The 16254-nt window shown below is 63.3% G+C and overlaps 2 protein-coding genes across 4 annotated transcripts; one reads left to right on the top strand and one right to left on the bottom strand.

Moving 5' to 3' along the window:
• Window positions 1-37: 37 nt before the first annotated feature.
• LOC103823955 (lysosomal acid glucosylceramidase-like) lies at window positions 38-10732 on the top strand. 3 transcript variants are annotated; one of them, XM_050984347.1, is made up of 11 exons: window positions 38-141; window positions 331-432; window positions 640-831; window positions 906-1052; window positions 1185-1318; window positions 1636-1808; window positions 1912-2146; window positions 2802-3026; window positions 3106-3269; window positions 10223-10348; window positions 10429-10732. In XM_050984347.1, the coding sequence occupies exons 2-11, from the start codon at window positions 378-380 to the stop codon at window positions 10535-10537; spliced, it is 1560 nt and encodes a 519-aa protein (XP_050840304.1). In that variant the 5' UTR covers window positions 38-141; window positions 331-377; the 3' UTR covers window positions 10538-10732. The 3 variants fall into 3 exon arrangements, with proteins under 3 accessions (XP_050840304.1, XP_009097381.1, XP_018779847.1); XM_009099133.4 differs by lacking the exons at window positions 38-141; window positions 331-432; window positions 640-831; ... (4 more) ...; window positions 2802-3026; window positions 3106-3269 and adding exons at window positions 6637-6799; window positions 7735-7843; window positions 7969-8160; ... (4 more) ...; window positions 9668-9892; window positions 9982-10145; XM_018924302.3 differs by lacking the exons at window positions 38-141; window positions 331-432; window positions 640-831; ... (4 more) ...; window positions 2802-3026; window positions 3106-3269 and adding exons at window positions 6667-6799; window positions 7694-7843; window positions 7969-8160; ... (4 more) ...; window positions 9668-9892; window positions 9982-10145.
• A 1300-nt stretch (window positions 10733-12032) lies between these two features.
• MTX1 (metaxin 1) lies at window positions 12033-15246 on the bottom strand. The gene is made up of 8 exons (XM_050984307.1): window positions 15086-15246; window positions 14933-15002; window positions 13984-14063; window positions 13755-13847; window positions 13271-13453; window positions 12958-13034; window positions 12553-12707; window positions 12033-12427 (listed from the first exon to the last, which is right to left on the bottom strand). Exons 1-8 carry the CDS (start codon window positions 15164-15166, stop codon window positions 12195-12197), a joined length of 972 nt encoding a protein of 323 aa, XP_050840264.1. The 5' UTR covers window positions 15167-15246; the 3' UTR covers window positions 12033-12194.
• Window positions 15247-16254: the final 1008 nt, after the last annotated feature.

The following is a 16254-nucleotide window of genomic DNA, read 5'->3' as shown; positions in this document are numbered from 1 at the left end:
TACGGGCCGGGAGCAGAGCAAGGAGGAGCTGTGGGGGTGGGAGAGGGTGTGCTGCGGAGGGAGGTCTCCGAGCAGCTCCCTGTAAAGGCCAGGTGGGGAAGCTGCAGCGGCTGAGGAGGAGGAGGGCTGGCGGCAGCGCAGGTCGGGAGCAGCCGGGGTGAAGGCGGACGCGCTGCGGGCTCCTGGCAGGGATGGACCCTCCCCGAGAGAGATGAGGGGGTTTGGGGGGAATGCAGTGGGTGACAGGAGCTCCGTGGCACTGGAAGGGGCTGAGGAGATGGGGCTGATCCCTCCATCCCCCTGCCGTGCCTGAGGGTGTCCCCGCCGCAGGTGCTGCTCCCCGGGACCTTCCAGAGCTCGGGGAACGGGGAGGGGCCATGTGGGCTCTCGGCGTCCTGGGCTGGCTGCTGCTGCCCGTGCCCCAGGTGACAGGTGAGCGTGGGGACGTGGCGGGGGTGGCAGCGGGGCTTGGGCACCCTGGGGAAGGACAGGAGCCCAGCGGCAGCGCGGAGCTGGGTGCCCGGGAGGTGCCCGGGATGCGGAGCACGGGGGCAGTGGCATCTCCCCGAGGCAGGCGGGAGAGCAGACGGGGACACGTCCCTGAGCCGACAGCCACCCCCACCCTCCCGTGCCTCCCAGGTGCCCGACCCTGCATCCCCAAGGATTTTGGGCACGGCTCGCTGGTCTGCGTCTGCAATGCCACCTACTGTGACACGCTGGACCCCCTGGTCGTGCCAGCCCCCGGCTCCTACGTCAAGTACGAGAGCAGCAAGGCCGGCAAGCGGCTGGAGCGGAGCGAGGGGAAATTCCAGAGCAGTCTGAGCACCCGAGGTAGCGCCACCGGTGGGTGGAGGTGCCACCGCGGGCCCCGAGGCAGCAGGGACCGAGCCGGGCTCTTCCCGCAGGGCTGCTGCTGACGCTCAACATCTCCGCGCTGTACCAGCACGTGAAGGGCTTCGGCGGCTCCCTCTCCGATGCTGCTGCCATGAACATCCTGAAGCTGTCCCAGCCAGCCCAGGACAACCTGCTGCGCTCCTACTTCTCTGAGAACGGTGAGCAGCGAGGGCACAGCAGCGGGAGCAGATCGTGGGGTCACCAGAGGTGGCTGTGCCTGTCCCCACCGCAGGGACATCGTCACCTGGACGCCTGCTCCGGTGCAGCTTGATGTTTTTCCTGCTCCTCAGGGATCGAGTACAACCTCATCCGAGTCCCCATGGCGTGCAGCGACTTCTCCGTGCGCCCCTACAGCTACGATGATGTCCCCAACGACCACGAGCTGAAGCACTTCAGGCTGGCGGACGAGGACGTGAGGATGAAGGTGGGAGGCTGAAGCCGCTGCCGTCGGCACCTTGTCCCCTCTCGCGCCGGAGCTCCTGCGTGCGCTGGGACCCCCAGGACCAGCTGCTGTCCCTGCACGCCGTGGCAGGGTGCATGGGGACAGCCTGTGGGAGCTGGCACCTCCTCCAGGGCACGTCCTGGCGCATCCCAGGTGGCAGCGGCAGGGTGAGGAGCCAGGGCGCTGTGCCGGGGGGTGGTGCTTGCCAGCTGCCAGTGCCTGCTGAGGTCCCTTGAGTTCTCCCATGCTGGGCTCTGTTTTTTGGGGAGCTGACCCTGTCCCTCTGCCCCCTCCCACAGATTCCCCTCCTGCGCCGAGCTCTGGCCATGAGCAAGCGGCCGCTGCTGCTGTTTGCGAGCCCCTGGACCGCCCCAGCCTGGATGAAGAGTAACGGGGACGTCCGTGGGAAGGGGACTCTGAAGGGGAAGGCAGGGGACAAGTACCACAAGACCTGGGCCAACTACTTCATCAAGTAGCGTCCCTGGAATCAGGCTGGGACGGACAGCGGGAGAATCGGGGAGTGGGATGAGGTTGGGGGGCAGCACAGCTGATTCTGCCCCCCTTCTCCACACCAGGTTCCTGGATGAGTATGCAAAACGCAACGTGACCTTCTGGGCGGTGACGGCCCAGAACGAGCCACTGGCGGGGCTCTTCACGCCCCCCCAGGCCCCCACCATCGCCTTCACTGCCGCTCAGCAGCGGGATTTCATCGCGCAGGACCTGGGCCCTGCGCTGGCCCGCAGCCCCCACCGCACACGGCTCCTCATGCTCGACGACCAGCGCATCCACCTCCCACACTGGGCCAAAGTGGTGAAGAGCAGCGCCCCTTCCTTCCCCTCCGCCTCGCTGCCCAGCCCCGGGCTTTTTGGGAGATGGAGCCGTGGCCTCTCCCAGCCCTAGAGAGTGGGAGCAAACCGGGTCTGCCGGAGCAGCCGCCTCCGCCTGTGCCCGGCGGGAGTGAGGACAGGAGGTGGCACCCACATCCTGGATCCCCGGATCCTGCCAGTGCTGCTGGGCACCAGCACTTTCTCTGGGCAGAGTTTTGGCTGATTTGGTTTCCCCCTACGATGATGTTTGGGGATATTGCCTTAAATTAGGAGGAAAGAAAGTAAAACTGCCTCAAGCCAGGCAGTGTGCTCCTCCTTTCCCTCCATGGCTGCAGGGCTGGACCACCCCAGGGGGGTGTGGAGGGAGGACCAGGCAGCAGCAGAGCCGGGTTGGGGGCAAGGGGCCCACTGAAGGGCAAACCTGTGCCCACCCCTTAGCACAAGGAGGTGCCAAAGTCATGTTAGGGCGCCAGATCCATGCCAGGGTGCTGCTCAAAGGGGTGCAGTGCTGCAGGGTGTGGCTCCCACAGGAGGGGACAAGATGTGGCCCTGAGAGACTGCATGGCGTCCATGTGTCCATCCCTGCAGGTTTCAGGCATGGGGTAGCCTGGGTGTGAGGCATCTCCTTTGCTCCCCAGGTCCTGGGAAATGCCACAGCTGCCCGTTACGTGGCTGGCCTGGCCGTCCACTGGTACCTGGATGCCATTGTCCCACCTGACTGGAGCCTGGAGGCCACCCACAAGCTCTTCCCTGACCATTTCCTCCTCTACACGGAGGCCTGCACTGGCTTCTTCATGTTCCGCTTCGCCGTGTCCCTGGGCTGCTGGGAGCGAGGAGACCACTACAGCTACAGCATACTGACGGTACAGCCCTCTCACCGCCCTCACACCACCCCCCCAGGGCTGCCCCTTCCCCACTCAGCCCCTTCCCTGCTCCCCCCAGGTCATGAACCACTTTGTGTCCGGTTGGACCGACTGGAACCTGGTCCTGGACATGGAGGGAGGCCCCAACTGGGTCAAGAACTTTGTGGACAGCCCTGTCATTGTGGATGGCAGCAAGGATGTTTTCTACAAGCAGCCCATGTTCTACCACCTGGGGCACTTCAGGTGGGTCAGGGGGACTCAGGTGTGGCCGCCAGCCCCAGACCAGGGGCAGAACCCCTCTCCTGGTCCTCTCTCCACAGCAAGTTCATCCCCGAGGGCTCCCGGCGGGTGGGGCTGCACAGCAGCCGCCGCTGCCTCCTCTGCCAGCTGGAGCACGTGGCCGTCCTGCGCCCCGACGGTGCCCTCGTCCTGGTGGTCCTCAACAGGTCAGCCCAGGCAGGAGATGGGGGTGGTGCTCAGCCCCAGCCGTGCCGACCTGCTCAGCCACTCTTGCTCCCCAGGTTTGGCCAGGATGTGCCCTTTGGAATCCGGGACCCTGCCATGGGATTCATTGAGACTGTGGCTCCAGCCCACTCCATCCAGACCTACCTGTGGCGCCAGCAGTGATACCCTGGGGAGTGCTGGGGGGCTCAGGGGGGGCTGTGGGGGTCAACCCTTCCTCCATCCTTTCCAGCATCCCTCAAGGGTGGAAGCAGAAGGTGACCCATTGCTGGGAGCACAGCCCCTCCACGAGGGGCTCCGTGTGCTCCTGCCCCCGGGACCTGCTGCTTCCCAGCCTCCCCTCCCTCCCTCCCTCCCGGCACTTCCCATCCCCCTGGAAGTTCCCTCAGCGCCGTCTCCTGGAGCACACTTCCACACGTGGCCCCCTTGAAACCTTCGCGTGTGCCGCGGGCGCCAAGTAAAGCCATGACGCGCTCCCTCCGGAATGCGCCGTTCCCGTCAGTGTTTCCTCTGCGCGCTCGGAAATCGCTCGGTTTTCCTCGCCGGGGCCAGGGCTGCCCCGGGGGCTCCGGCCTCCGTGGCCTGCGGGTGGCTCCTTGTTTATCCCTGCAGCTGGAGCCTCCGCTGCTGCCAGCCCTTGATTCGTTCCATATGTGCTGTTGATTTTCCCCAGCCTGCTTTTTTGGGGGAATTAAAAAAAAAAAAACAATCAAATGTCAGATGCTGTCGGAAAGGCAGAGTAAATGATATCAGTGTGCCCATCCACCGAACCTTATGGACCAATTAGGCTGGTGCCACCTCTCCAGGGTGGCCTCTGGACAGAGTCCCCTCTATTATGGCTGTGGCCAACACCGGCCGCAGCCCGCAGTGACCTCCCCGTCCTGTTTGCTTTCCCTAAATACCAGTTACAGTATTCCCTGGGCCTTTGGGAACGTTACGAGCACCTTTGAAGTCCAGGAATGAGAAAGCCAGAGCTCTCCTTGGCCAATGCCCCTGTGTGAGAGCCACGGAACTGCTGAGGTTGGGGAAAATGAAAAACCCAGAGGCTTTACAGCTGGTTTATTGGAGTGTGGTGTGAAGGTGGCACCGGGCTCCGTCCCAGCCCTGTTCCTGGAGCACACCAGCCTGTCCTGTGCTTTAATCCATGTTCCTGGGGAGTGCTGGCTCCAACGGCTGCTGGGTTTGGCTGCCTGTGCTTAGAATCATAGAATGGAGTCATGGAACCCTTGTGGTTGGAAAAGACCTCGAAGATCATCAAGTCCAACCGTTCCCCAGCGCTGCCAAGGCCAGCCCTAAATCACGTCCCCAAGTGCTCCTTGCACATTTATTAAATCCCTCCAGGGATGGCAACTTCACCACTGCCCCAGGGAGCTGATGCCAGGGCTGCACAGTCCTTTCCATGAAGAAATGTTCTTTAATATTCAACCTAAACACCTCCTGGGAAATGCCACAGCTCTCCTGATGCAATTTGAGGCCATTTCCTCTTGTCCTGTCCCTGTTCCCGGGGAGCAAAGCCTGACCCCCACCTGGCTGCCCCCTCCTGTCAGGGAATTGTGCAGAGCCAGAAGGTCCTACCTGAGCCTCCTTTTCTCCAGGCTGAGCCCTCCCAACTCCTGCTGGAGCTCCAGGCCCCTCCTCAGCTCCATCCCCTTCTCTGGACATGCTCCAGCCCTCACAAGGGGCACAGAACTGACCCCCAGGATTCGAGGTGTGACCTCATCAGTGCCCAGGTCCTGCTGCCACGCTATTCCTGACACCTTGGGAATGTCCCCTTCCCAAGGGACATCCGACCTCTGCTGAGCCAGGATGGCCCCCACGGAGCTCTCACCCCCTGGTGTTCAGCAGTACCCAGGGGCAATCATGCAGGGAAAGACTTTAGCCCAGCCCCTCTGGGCTGGCTCGCTACTCCTGCCTGTTTGGAACAGCAGCAGGATGGCTCTGAGGGGTGGGATGAGGCTGAAGATCCACCCCCATCATCCCCCCTGCCTGCAGCGTGGGCTGGGGGATCTCCTCTCCCGGGGCAGCAGGAGGAGCAGGGCCTTGGGTGGGGGGTGTGTTGGGGAGGTGTTTTCTTTATGGGATGGGACTGTTGGGGTGCATTCCTTGAGCTTTATTTGCAGCATCAGCCTCATTACATGGCTGAGACCACAGGAAGGTGGTAAAGCTCACCTACAGCCAGTAGCAGCTGAAGATTTGCTACAGAGCACTTGAAAGACTTTCTAGCCAAAAGCCAATTGCTAAAGCTCACAGACAATTGTTTTGGCCAAATATTAAAAGTACTAAAAGTACTAAAAGTACTAAAAGTACTAGTAACTTTTTCTACTCTCAGACTTTGCAGCTGCAGCTGGTTCTCTGCTCTTTCTGTTTCCAAGGCCTTCTTTTCCAGCTCTCTGAAAATCATCTCACCTTTTCTCTTTCCCACAGGGGGCTGTGACCCTGGCCCGGGGGCTGTGGCTCCTGGGTGGGGATGTGACACTGAGTGAGGGACGGTGGTCCCTGCGTGGGGGTCTCTTCTGGCCACCCTCCCCAGCTGCCCCAAGGGGGACCCCGGGGAGCTGCCACTCCCCCCGTGCTCTGCCCGCCTCCTGTTTCTCCTGCGGAGCAGTTGCCTGTAATTAGGAAGGATCCCAAATTAGACGGTGTGGAGCCCAGACTTGTTTTGCCGATGATAAACCGCTGCTGCCGGCTCCACCCAGCCCGCTGCGGCGTGGAGCTCCGGCGTGCGGGGCACGGCGGGGCGAGGGGACTTGGGCGGGCAGCCCCCGCTGTGCCCACCCCAGGAGGGGTCGGGAGTCTCTGCCGTGACCGGCTGCTGCCTCTGCCCGTGCCAGGGAAGGTCCTGGAGCAGCCACAAACGGGACACAGGTCATGGCGGTGGCACTGGTGGCACAAAGCTGAAGTGCTGCCAAGAGCGGGGACCCAGGGTGTGCCCAGCCAGCCCTGCCCTGCCCTGTCCCAGGGACACAGGGACACAGGGCTGCTCTTCCCAAGGGGAGAAAGGCAGGCCTGGCTGTGGGGGGTGATGGAGGCACTTGGGGGGCTGGCGAGCATCCTCCTCTCCCCAGAGCTTCCCTCTAGCCACTGGAACAGGTTTCAGGAGAGCTTTGCAAATGCTGCGGTGTGTGGAAAGCTCATTGGAGCCAGGTTGCAAAATCATCCCCAGGCTCCTCTTCAAACACAGAGTCCCATGAGCTGTCCCATTCCAAACTCACCTTTCCTGCTCCTCCAGAAGCCTCCCCTCCCACCAGGAGGACACAGGACCTGCCACCGCTGCCACAGAGACGCAGCAGCAAGAGGTGGTTTGGCAGCAGGTGAGTCCCCTGGGCCCGAGGTGGCTTCAGCAGGTGGGAATGGGGACAGAGATGGGCATAGGGATGGGCATGGGACAGCCCTGGGCAGCAGGACAGTGCTGAGGCCATGCTCTGGCCAAGCTGGGCATCATTCCCAGGCAGGGAGTAGGAGGCAGTGAAGGTGGGACAGCTGCCTGGCCCCACTCCACATCCCACAGGAGCTCGGGGAGCAACAAGAGGGCACCATCCCACCTTGGCAGAGGTCCCCGGGTGTCCTCAGTCTGGCACCAGGGTCCCAAACCTTGGAGGTGGCTCCTCCTGTGCTCTCATTGAGAGGCTCCTTGCCCAGCACCACGAGAAGGACAGGACAGGGTGTGAGCAGCTGAAGGAACAGGGGGATGTGGGGCTCTCCATGCCAGGGGCTGGAGCCCCCAGCCACTCTGGCTGGACAAGCCCCAGCTGCCAGGCCTGTGGAATTGGGAGTGTGGAGCTCTTTGCTCCTGGGCATGGCTCGGGGGGCACTGGGGATGCCTGGGGTGATGCAGCATGGCATGACATGGCATGGCACAGCTGTGGAACTGGTGAGGAGGGAGAAGGAGTGGGAGGGAGTTGATGGGAGTGAACAAAGTGGCTGGGTACAGCCAGCGTGGGCAGCTAGGAGCAGCAGGCTGGTGGGGTGGCTCACACCTGGGGGCTGCCCACACCTGGGGGGCTGCACCCCCACCTGGGACATGGCCAGAACTGTTGGTAGACTCTGGATGGGTGGCAGGGAAGGTGGGTGCTGGGCTGGAGCAGTGGGCAGAGGGCAGGACAGGCTTAGCCCTGGCAGGGGGGGTTCTAGCAGTCCCTTGGGCAGGGTGATGATGCTGGGCTCTCCCTGGGCTGTGTCTCTGTCCCTGTGTGTGGCTGGGCCAGGCTGAGAAGCTCTGGGTGCTGACACCTTGCCCTGCTCCCAGCGTGTCCATTGGCATCGTCGGAGCCACTGCAGCAGAGGTGCCATGGGGCCAGGCTGTGCCAGCGTCCTGGGCTGGCTCCTGCTGGCACAGGCAGCCCTGCAGGCCACAGGTACGTGCTGGCACGTGTCCCTGGGCTTTGGAAGGTGGCAGATTGGGAGTGGGTCAAAGGGATGAGCTGAGCTCCTGCCACAGCCCTCGGTGCCCACCCACCCCACTCTCTTTCCTCTGCTGCAGGTGGCCGTCCCTGTGATGCCAAGGATTTTGGGCATGGCTCGCTGGTCTGTGCCTGCAGTGCCACGTACTGTGACACTCTGGACCCCCTGGTCCTGCCAGCCCCTGGATCCTACGTCAAATATGAGAGCAGCAAGGCTGGCAAGAGGCTGGAGCGGAGTGAGGGGAGCTTCCAGCACAACGCCAAGAGCCCAGGTACCACCCTGGGCTGTGGGAGAGCCTGTCCTCTCACAGGTGGCAGGGGTGATGACACTGTGTGTCCCCACAGATTTCCACCTGACCCTGGACACAACACAGAGGTACCAGAAGGTGAAGGGCTTTGGAGGCTCCATAACTGATGCAGCTGCCATCAACATCCAGTCCCTGTCCAAGGCTGCCCAGAACCACCTGCTCCGCTCCTACTTCTCCGAGGAAGGTAAAGCTGTTGGGGCCTGGCTGCTGAGATTTGTTCTGGGGGGCTGGGGAATCTGGAGCCCCAAAATGCCACTCGAGGATGCCCATCACCACCTGCCCTGTCCTCAGGCATTGAGTACAACCTGGTGCGTGTGCCCATGGCCAGCACTGACTTCTCCATCCGCCTGTACACCTACGCCGACGCCGAGGGCGACTTCGAGCTGAGGCACTTCAACCTGACCGAGGAGGACACGCACATGAAGGTGAGTCCTGCAGGAAGGGTCTGAGGGACTGGGGCTGCTGCCTGCCTGGGTGGGATGGGCTGGGATGGAACAGAGTGGACAGGGGGTGAAAGGCACATCCTGCTGAGTAGGAGGGAGAGGACTCATCTTTCCATGTGGCGGGGAGAAGGGATGGGATGGGATGGGATGGGATGGGATGGGATGGGATGGGATGGGATCCATGGGATGGGATGGGATGAAATAGGAAGGGGAAGGGGATCACTTCCAATGGGAAAGGAGAGGACTCATCTGTACACTGGGATGGGATGGGATGGGACGGGACAGAATGGAATGGAATGGAATGGAATGGAATGGAATGGAATGGAATGAAATGGGAAAAGGGAACACCTTCCTGCCTCTGGGGAGGGAGGTGACTCCTCCTGCTGTCCAGCACTGGGACAGACCCAGAGGTCTCTGTGCCATTCCACTTCTCCCTAGATCCCCATCCTCCAAGCAGCCCAGGCAGTGGCCAAGCGGCCGCTGTCTCTGTACGCCAGCCCTTGGACCTCCCCGGTGTGGATGAAGACGAATGGAGCAATGACAGGGAGGGGAACACTCAAGGGCAGCCCTGGGGACAAGTACCACCGGGCCTGGGCCAAGTATTTTGTCCGGTGAGGGGCCACGGGACTGTGGTGGGTGCCAGGAATGCCATACCTGGAGCCGGGGCTGGCGCAGGTGTGATGGGGCCACTCACCTTCCACCCCACACCAGGTTCCTGGATGAATACGCCAAGCACAACCTGACCTTCTGGGCAGTGACAGCAGGGAACGAGCCCACGGCTGGTGAGATTGTCTTCTACCCCTTCCAGTGCCTGGGCTTCTCCCCTGAGCACCAGAGGGACTTCATTGCCCAGGACCTGGGCCCGGCGCTGGCCAACAGCTCCCACCGCCACGTCCAGCTCATCATCCTGGATGACCAAAGGGTGATGCTGCCCTACTGGGCCGAGGTGGTGAGTCCCCATAGCAGCTGTCCTGGCCCCACAGCAGATCTCCCAGCCCCAGGCACTGGTGACCCATTTCTCCTGCCAGGTTCTCAAAGACCCTGTGGCTGCCAGCTACATCAGCGGCATCGGCATCCACTGGTACCTGGATTTCCTGGCACCCATTGACCTGACGCTCTCCATCACCCATCACCTCTTCCCAGACTATTTCCTCCTCTCCACGGAGGCCTCCACAGGCTCCTACTTCTGGGAGCCCAGGGTGGTCTTGGGTGGCTGGGAGCGTGGGAGCAAGTACAGCCACAGCATCCTGTCGGTAGGGCCTGGTGGGAGCTGTGGACACACTGGCCACCCTGGCCACCCCCTGGGCCTGCCCGTGGCTCAGTACCACCTCCTGCCCTGCAGAACCTCAACAACTACGTGACAGGCTGGACTGACTGGAACCTGGCCCTGGACATGGAGGGAGGCCCCAACTGGAGCAAGAACTACGTGGACAGCCCCGTCATCGTGGACAGCAGCAAGGATGTCTTCTACAAGCAGCCCATGTTCTACCACCTGGGGCACTTCAGGTGGGTCAGGGCCACAGGCTGCTGGCTCCAGGTACCACGCCCTAAGTACCACACTCTGATCCTGCTTGTGCCCACAGCAAGTTCATCCCTGAGGGCTCCCAGCGTGTGGGACTGGCTGTCTCCAAGAAGTGCCACCGGTGTGACCTGGAGCACTCTGCTTTCCTGCGCCCTGATGGTGCTGTTGTGCTGGTGGTCCTAAACCGGTGAGTGGCTCAGTTCTGATCCCTGCTAAAAAGCCCCACTGACCCCACTGAGCTCCCATCCCCTCTCTCTTTCCCCACAGCTCCCCCATGGACGTGTCCTTTGGGGTCTCTGACCCACACGTCGGCTTCATCGAGGCCGTGGCTCCCAGCGACTCCATCCAGACATTCCTCTGGAAGCAGCCAGCCTAGCCTGGCAGAGGAGTGAGGTGCCAGAGCCAGGAACACGCTGCTGGTGGCAGCTTGGAGAGAAGACTCCAATGGTGTTGGGGTTACAGCACAGCCCCTGCAGCCCCCTGCACCCCAGAGGACCTGTTTGACCCTAGGGCTGCAATGCCTTTGCTTTTCTAGATGTTTCATAAAATAAACAGGTTTTCTACAAACTTGCCTGAGCTCCTGACCTCCCGTTGGTTCCTGCTCTGTGGGCAGGACTGTGCCAGGGGCCAGAGGAGGCAGATTTTGAGGTTTTTGGGGATGTAGGGGGCTGCCCCCCTGAGGGGTGGCATCACTGTCCTCTCTTCCACTGCAGCATCCCCCAGGCAGGGAAGGGCCCAAAGCTGCAGTCAGGACACGCAGCCGGGATTTAGAGCAGAGCTCTGGCGTCGGCAGCTCCAGCTTCTCCCCAGCCAGAGCAGGCGGCTGCGCTTTCTCCTGCTGGAGCAGCCATCAGCCCCTGCAGCTAATGGGAACCGGGAGCACGGGGCACATAGTTCCTGAGTGACGTTAGAGGGGAGCGTGCTGGGGGGCGGGGGGGGTTTGCACTGAGTCATCCCCTCCCAGTGGGGCCCCTCGAACTGGGCCAGTATGGGGGAGGCTCCGCAGCTGGCCCAGCACCATGGCTCGGCTCCAGCCCAGTGTGGGGGCCCCTGGCTACTGCGCCCGGGTCGGGGGGGCACAGGAGCGCAGCCTGGGGACATTCAGCCGCCGCAGCAGCTGGGCTGGGATGCCGCTGGCGGTGGCAGCCGGCGGCCAAACAAGTGAGGGCTGTGTGCCGGCCTGGCCCCGCGCCGCCTTTCCATCCGTGCGCTCGCAAACCGGCAGCGGCCAGCGGGAACGGCAGCGCGGCCAACGGCGGCACCAGCCCCACGCCGGGTGGCCCAGGGGACCGCGGGGGCAGATGGAGCCCAGGTGGCCGCCCCCGACCCCGCTCCCAGCCCGCGCGATGCGCTCCCAGCTGTGCCAGCTGCAGGAGCTCCCCGGCGCTGGCAGGCGTGCTGGAATGCAAACAGATGTCAGCGCTGGAGGGATCCCGGCTGCTGGAGCGGGGCTCCGGGTGTCCCGCTGGCAGCAGGGAGTGCTCCTGGGCTGGGGACGTGTCCTGACGAGCAGCCTCGGCTGCCCTTGGCTCTGGTTTTGTTGTCTCGGCTGTGCTGCCGGGCTGGAAGCAGTGTGGAGGGGAGGTACCAGCCACGCAGAGCTGCTGTCTGCACTGTCCTGAGGGCTGCCACAGGGGAATGATGCAGGGGAGATGTGGGGCTCAGCTCCATAGCTGCTGGAGACGGGACAGGGGACACTGCTCAGATGCCACAGATGCTTTTAGGTCCCCCCTCTGGGACCTCAGCAAGACCCAAGGCCGGAGTGAGGGGCAGAGCCACTGGCAGGACAGATTGCTGCCTGCTGCAAAACTCCAGCCTGGGCAACTGGGGAAACTGGGAAGGGCCTTGGGGATGCTGGGAGTACGAGAGGGTGCAGGTGGAGAGAGGGAGGTTTATTGGTGTGGCAGGGACGCTCCCACGGAGAGGGCTGTGGTTCCTGGTGGGACACAGAGCAGAGCAGCGATGCTGCCAGGTTTCCAGAGTAAAAACAGTCAGTTCCAGGGGCTGGGAAGGAACAGTCACACAGCTCTTCCTCACTCCTCCTCCTCCTCTTCCTCCTCCTCCAGGGCTGGTGCGACGGGCTGCCGGCCGGCCGGCCCCACGCTGCCGCGCTGGATGGAGACGATGCCGCTGAGGAAGGCGTAGCCCAGCATGGCCACCAGCCCCACCAGCACTGACAGCAGCTGCTTGCGCCGTTTGTGGGGGTCCTCCTCTGCCTCACTGCCATCTGTGCCTGCAGCCCGAGGGGCACCGCTCAGGGGGTCACCTGGAGGGGCAGAGCAGGGATGTGGGTGGGAAGGGTCACCCTGAGAGTGAGCTCCAGCTGGAGATGCACATGGGGGGGACAGGTCAGCCCAAGGCTTCAGGGTGAAGGGGGGGGATTGCTCTCACCTCCGTCCCAGGGGAAGTAAAGGCTGAGGATAGAGGTGCAGTAGTTGCACAGGTTCTGCAGGGACTTCAGGTGCTGCTGCAGTTTCCCGTTGGGCAGCTTCGCCTTCAGGAGCGGCGCCAGGCGGCTGAAGACCAAGGCGTCAAGGGAGGCCGGCCTAGGGCATAGAGAGCCATGTCTGGGCCACTGTCCCCACCCAAAGCCACCCAGACCCACCAGGCACCGCCAGCCCAGCACCCCCAGGGGACAGCATGTGGCTCCCCCTCCTTAGGACAACGCCCTGTCCCTTGCGAGCCTGTTCCGCCCCCACAGTGGCTGCAGCTCCCCTGCAGACCACGGGGCCTCAGCTGTGCTGGGGTGTGGGGGGCTCTCAGGCCCCTTTCCCCTTCCCCCCTTTGACCACCTACGAGTCTCCAAAGAAAAACTTCTGGGAGCCAAGGCGCTGGGAGAGGAGTGTCAGGCATTCCCGAGCTTCCCGGTAGAGCTGCAGGAGGAGGACAGAAGGTTGTCACCTGCCCAGGTACCACCACAGTGCTCAGGGGAGCAGGAGGAGGGAACCCACACCCCAATTTGGATTTTTTCAGAGCCAATATTAAAGGTGCAAAGCTTATTTCTGGGCTGAACATACAAATGGGAATACGAGCATCATAAAGTCACTCCAGGACAGCCTCACAGGGATTTCCCTTTGAGAACCCGCTGTGCCCAGACCTCATCCCTCACCTCCTTCTCCAGCTTCTCCTCATCCTCCATGTAGTCATCCCCCCAGATGAGCTGCAGCCGCTTCAGGTGCCGCTTGTGCATGGCGTTGGGCAGGAAGAAGTTGAGGGGGAAGGGGATGGTTTCTGCGTACCACTTCCGTGTGTGCTCCACATAGTTCTTGGCATCCACCCAGAAGGTGTGGATCTGTGGTGGAGAACAATCCACGCAAGGTGGAGAGCCTGGCCACGGCAGAGCTGCTGGCACACCAGAGCCCCATGCCTGGCACAGCCACCCTGGAGACCATGAGGGGCTGCAGGAGCATTGGGGTCAAGGGCAGATCCCAGCCTGGGCTGCACAACCCACAGCTGCCACCCCCAAACCCCTATCCCTGCCATGCCAGGATGCCAGGATGCTGCTGCTGGCAGCTGGGCACACCCAAGCCTGCTTGCACAGCTCCAGAGAGCACACCCCATCCCCAGCAAGCCCCCCTTCCCTGCAGCCTCACCAGTACTGGCAGGAGCTTCTCCTCCAGCAGGGACACGAAGGCCAGCGTGTCCGCGCTCTGTGTGGCTGACAGGTCGTAGTCAGCGTTGTATTTCTGCAGAGAAAACACCAGCCTGATCCCAGGGGATACCCCAAATCCCACCCATGGGGGACACAACAGAGTCCCCTCCTCCCTGAGGGGCTCCAGCACCCAGCAGCCCAGGACAGGGGTGCCCCAAGCCCCTCTGTACCTGTTTCCTGAGGTGGGTTATGATCTGCTGAGGTTTGGAGATGGTGCCCTCGTCCCGTGTCCTCAGCGCGGGCAGGTGCCCTGTGGGCAGGGGGAGAGAGTGGGGGCTGCAGTGGGGGATGGACCCCCATGCCTGGATGAGGGGCACAAGGCAGTGCAGGGGTGTAAGGTGAGGTGGGGACAGAGCAGTGCAGAGGAGGGGGTAGAAGCTATGCGATGGGAAATGAGGAATGTTCCAGAACAAGGGGGTTGTTGTGGGAATGGACAAGGGGTGCAATGGGGAATGATGGGACAAGGGGAGCAATGGGGCGTGAGAGTGCAGTGAGGCATGGGGGAACAAAAAAAAGGGGGGTGCAATGAGGTGGGGGGTGCAGTGAGGGTGTTCAATAGGACATGAGTCACAATGGGATGGGGGGGTGTAATGGGACACGGGATGAGGGTGCAATAGGACAAAAGGGGGTGTGATGGGACAGGGATGCTGATGAGAAGATGGGGTGTGAGGGGATACAGAGGAATGCAGGGGTGGGGGGACACACGACAAGGGGGTACAATGAGATAAGGGCGTAGGAGGGTGCAGTCAGGGGCACAGGACATGAGGGATGCTATGGGGTGGGAGGGTGTGATGGAGCAAGGGGTGTAATGAGATGGTAATGGTGGTAACGGGACAGGGGTGTGATGAGGCACAGGGGGGGCAATAGGGTAGGATGGTGCCAGGTGGGGAGGAGAGGCCGTAGGGCAAGAGAGGTGCAGTGGGATAAGAGGGTGCAATAGGGCAGGGGGTCAGCGGTGTGGGGACACAGGAGGGATAAGACGGGCTGGGAGAATGTAATGGTGTGGGGGGCATAATGCGTGCAGGGTGCAGGGGTGAGGAGTGGGGGAACGGGATCACGGGGCTGCCATGGGGTGGGGTGTCCCGGTGGTGGTGCCGGTATCCTCGGCGGGGCCCTTACCGGAGGGGCTCCTCCAGGGGCTGGTGACCCGGTGCACCTTCAGCGGCGCCCCCGTGAACCGCGCGTAGGTCTGCGGGAGGGAGGGACGGAGGGATAGAGCGGGGCTCTGCCCACGGGACCCCGGCCCGCCCCCGTGCCGGCCCCGGCGCTCACCAGCACAGCCAGGCAGTCGGGATCCACCGAGGGCAGCCCCCAGCCCCCGGCCCAGCAGAACAGCTCCATGGGCGCCGCCATCTTCCGCCGACCCGGAACCGGACGGGCGGCCCGGCCCGCCCCCGCCGCGGGGCGGCACCGACCGCGGGTCCCCGCGATGGAACGGAGCCGAGCGGGGTCTGGGGTACGGAATGCTGGTGGTGGGGTCTGCAGGGTCCTTGCGCAGAACCCGCGTCCCGCCCCGCACGGCTCAGCTCAGCTCAGCTCCACACTGCTCGGCCCCGCACCGTGTCACAGCCCTGGCCGTGCCCCGCACCGTGTCACAGCCCTGGCAGTGCCCTGCACCGCACAGCCCTGCCGTGCCCCGCACCGTGCTCACAGCCCTGACCGTACCCTGCACCGTGCTCACAGCCCCACTGTGCACCGCACCGTGTCACAGCCCTGGACGTGCCCCGCACTGCACAGCCCTGGACATGCCCTGCACCGTGTCACAGCCCTGCCGTGCCCCCACCGCACAGCCCTGCCGTGCCCCCACCGCACAGCCCTGGCCGTGCCCTGCACCGTGTCACAGCCCTGGACGTGCACCGCACCGTGTCACAGCCCTGGACGTGCCCTGCACCGCACAGCCCCGGCCGTGTCCCGCACCGTGTCACAGCTCCGCTGTGTCCCGTATCTCTCTGCGTTGCCCCGCACCGTTCGGCTCCACACTGCTCACCCTGTTCGTCACCGCACAGCACAGCACAGCCCCGCTGTGCCCCGCACCGTGTCACACAGCTCTGCTGTGCCCAGCCTGTCTCCACACCGCTCAGCTCAGCTCCACACCGCTCACGCTGCTCGGCCCCGCACAGTCGGGCTGAGCCCCGCACCGTGCTCACAGCCCCGATGTATCCCGCATCTTTCTGCGTTTCCCCGCAGCGCTCAGCTCCACACTGCTCCGTCCTGCTCAGCCCCGCATCTCCCCGCATGGCCCCACATTGTCTCACACGGCTCAGCTCAGCTCCATACTCTCACGCTTCTCGGTCCCGCACCGCACAGTCCTGCTGTGCCCGCATCTCCCCGCGTGGGCCCGCACTGCTCAGCCCAGCTCCGCACTGCTCACCGTGCTCGGCCCCGCACCCCCCCTCAGCTCTCAGCGGACAGCAGCCGGGCCGGGAGCCCGCTGGCAGCGA

Source organism: Serinus canaria, chromosome 25, assembly GCF_022539315.1.
Source record: "Serinus canaria isolate serCan28SL12 chromosome 25, serCan2020, whole genome shotgun sequence".
NCBI lineage: Eukaryota > Metazoa > Chordata > Aves > Passeriformes > Fringillidae > Serinus > Serinus canaria.
The sequence above is the reverse complement of the archived record's forward strand: the minus strand, read 5'-3'. Positions and strand labels throughout refer to the sequence as shown.

Excerpts from the sequence above, each read along its gene's own strand:
- LOC103823955 (XM_009099133.4), top strand. The coding sequence starts at position 7,777 with ATGGGGCCAGGCTGTGCCAGCGTCCTGGGCTGGCTCCTGCTGGCACAG. Across the intron at positions 8,381-8,487 it reads CTCCTACTTCTCCGAGGAAG|GCATTGAGTACAACCTGGTG; the intron begins GTAAAGCTGTTG and ends CCCTGTCCTCAG. Across the intron at positions 8,622-9,077 it reads AGGAGGACACGCACATGAAG|ATCCCCATCCTCCAAGCAGC; the intron begins GTGAGTCCTGCA and ends ACTTCTCCCTAG.
- MTX1 (XM_050984307.1), bottom strand. The coding sequence starts at position 15,166 with ATGGCGGCGCCCATGGAGCTGTTCTGCTGGGCCGGGGGCTGGGGGCTG. Across the intron at positions 13,848-13,983 it reads TAACCCACCTCAGGAAACAG|AAATACAACGCTGACTACGA; the intron begins GTACAGAGGGGC and ends TTTTCTCTGCAG. Across the intron at positions 13,454-13,754 it reads AGAAGCTCCTGCCAGTACTG|ATCCACACCTTCTGGGTGGA; the intron begins GTGAGGCTGCAG and ends TCTCCACCACAG.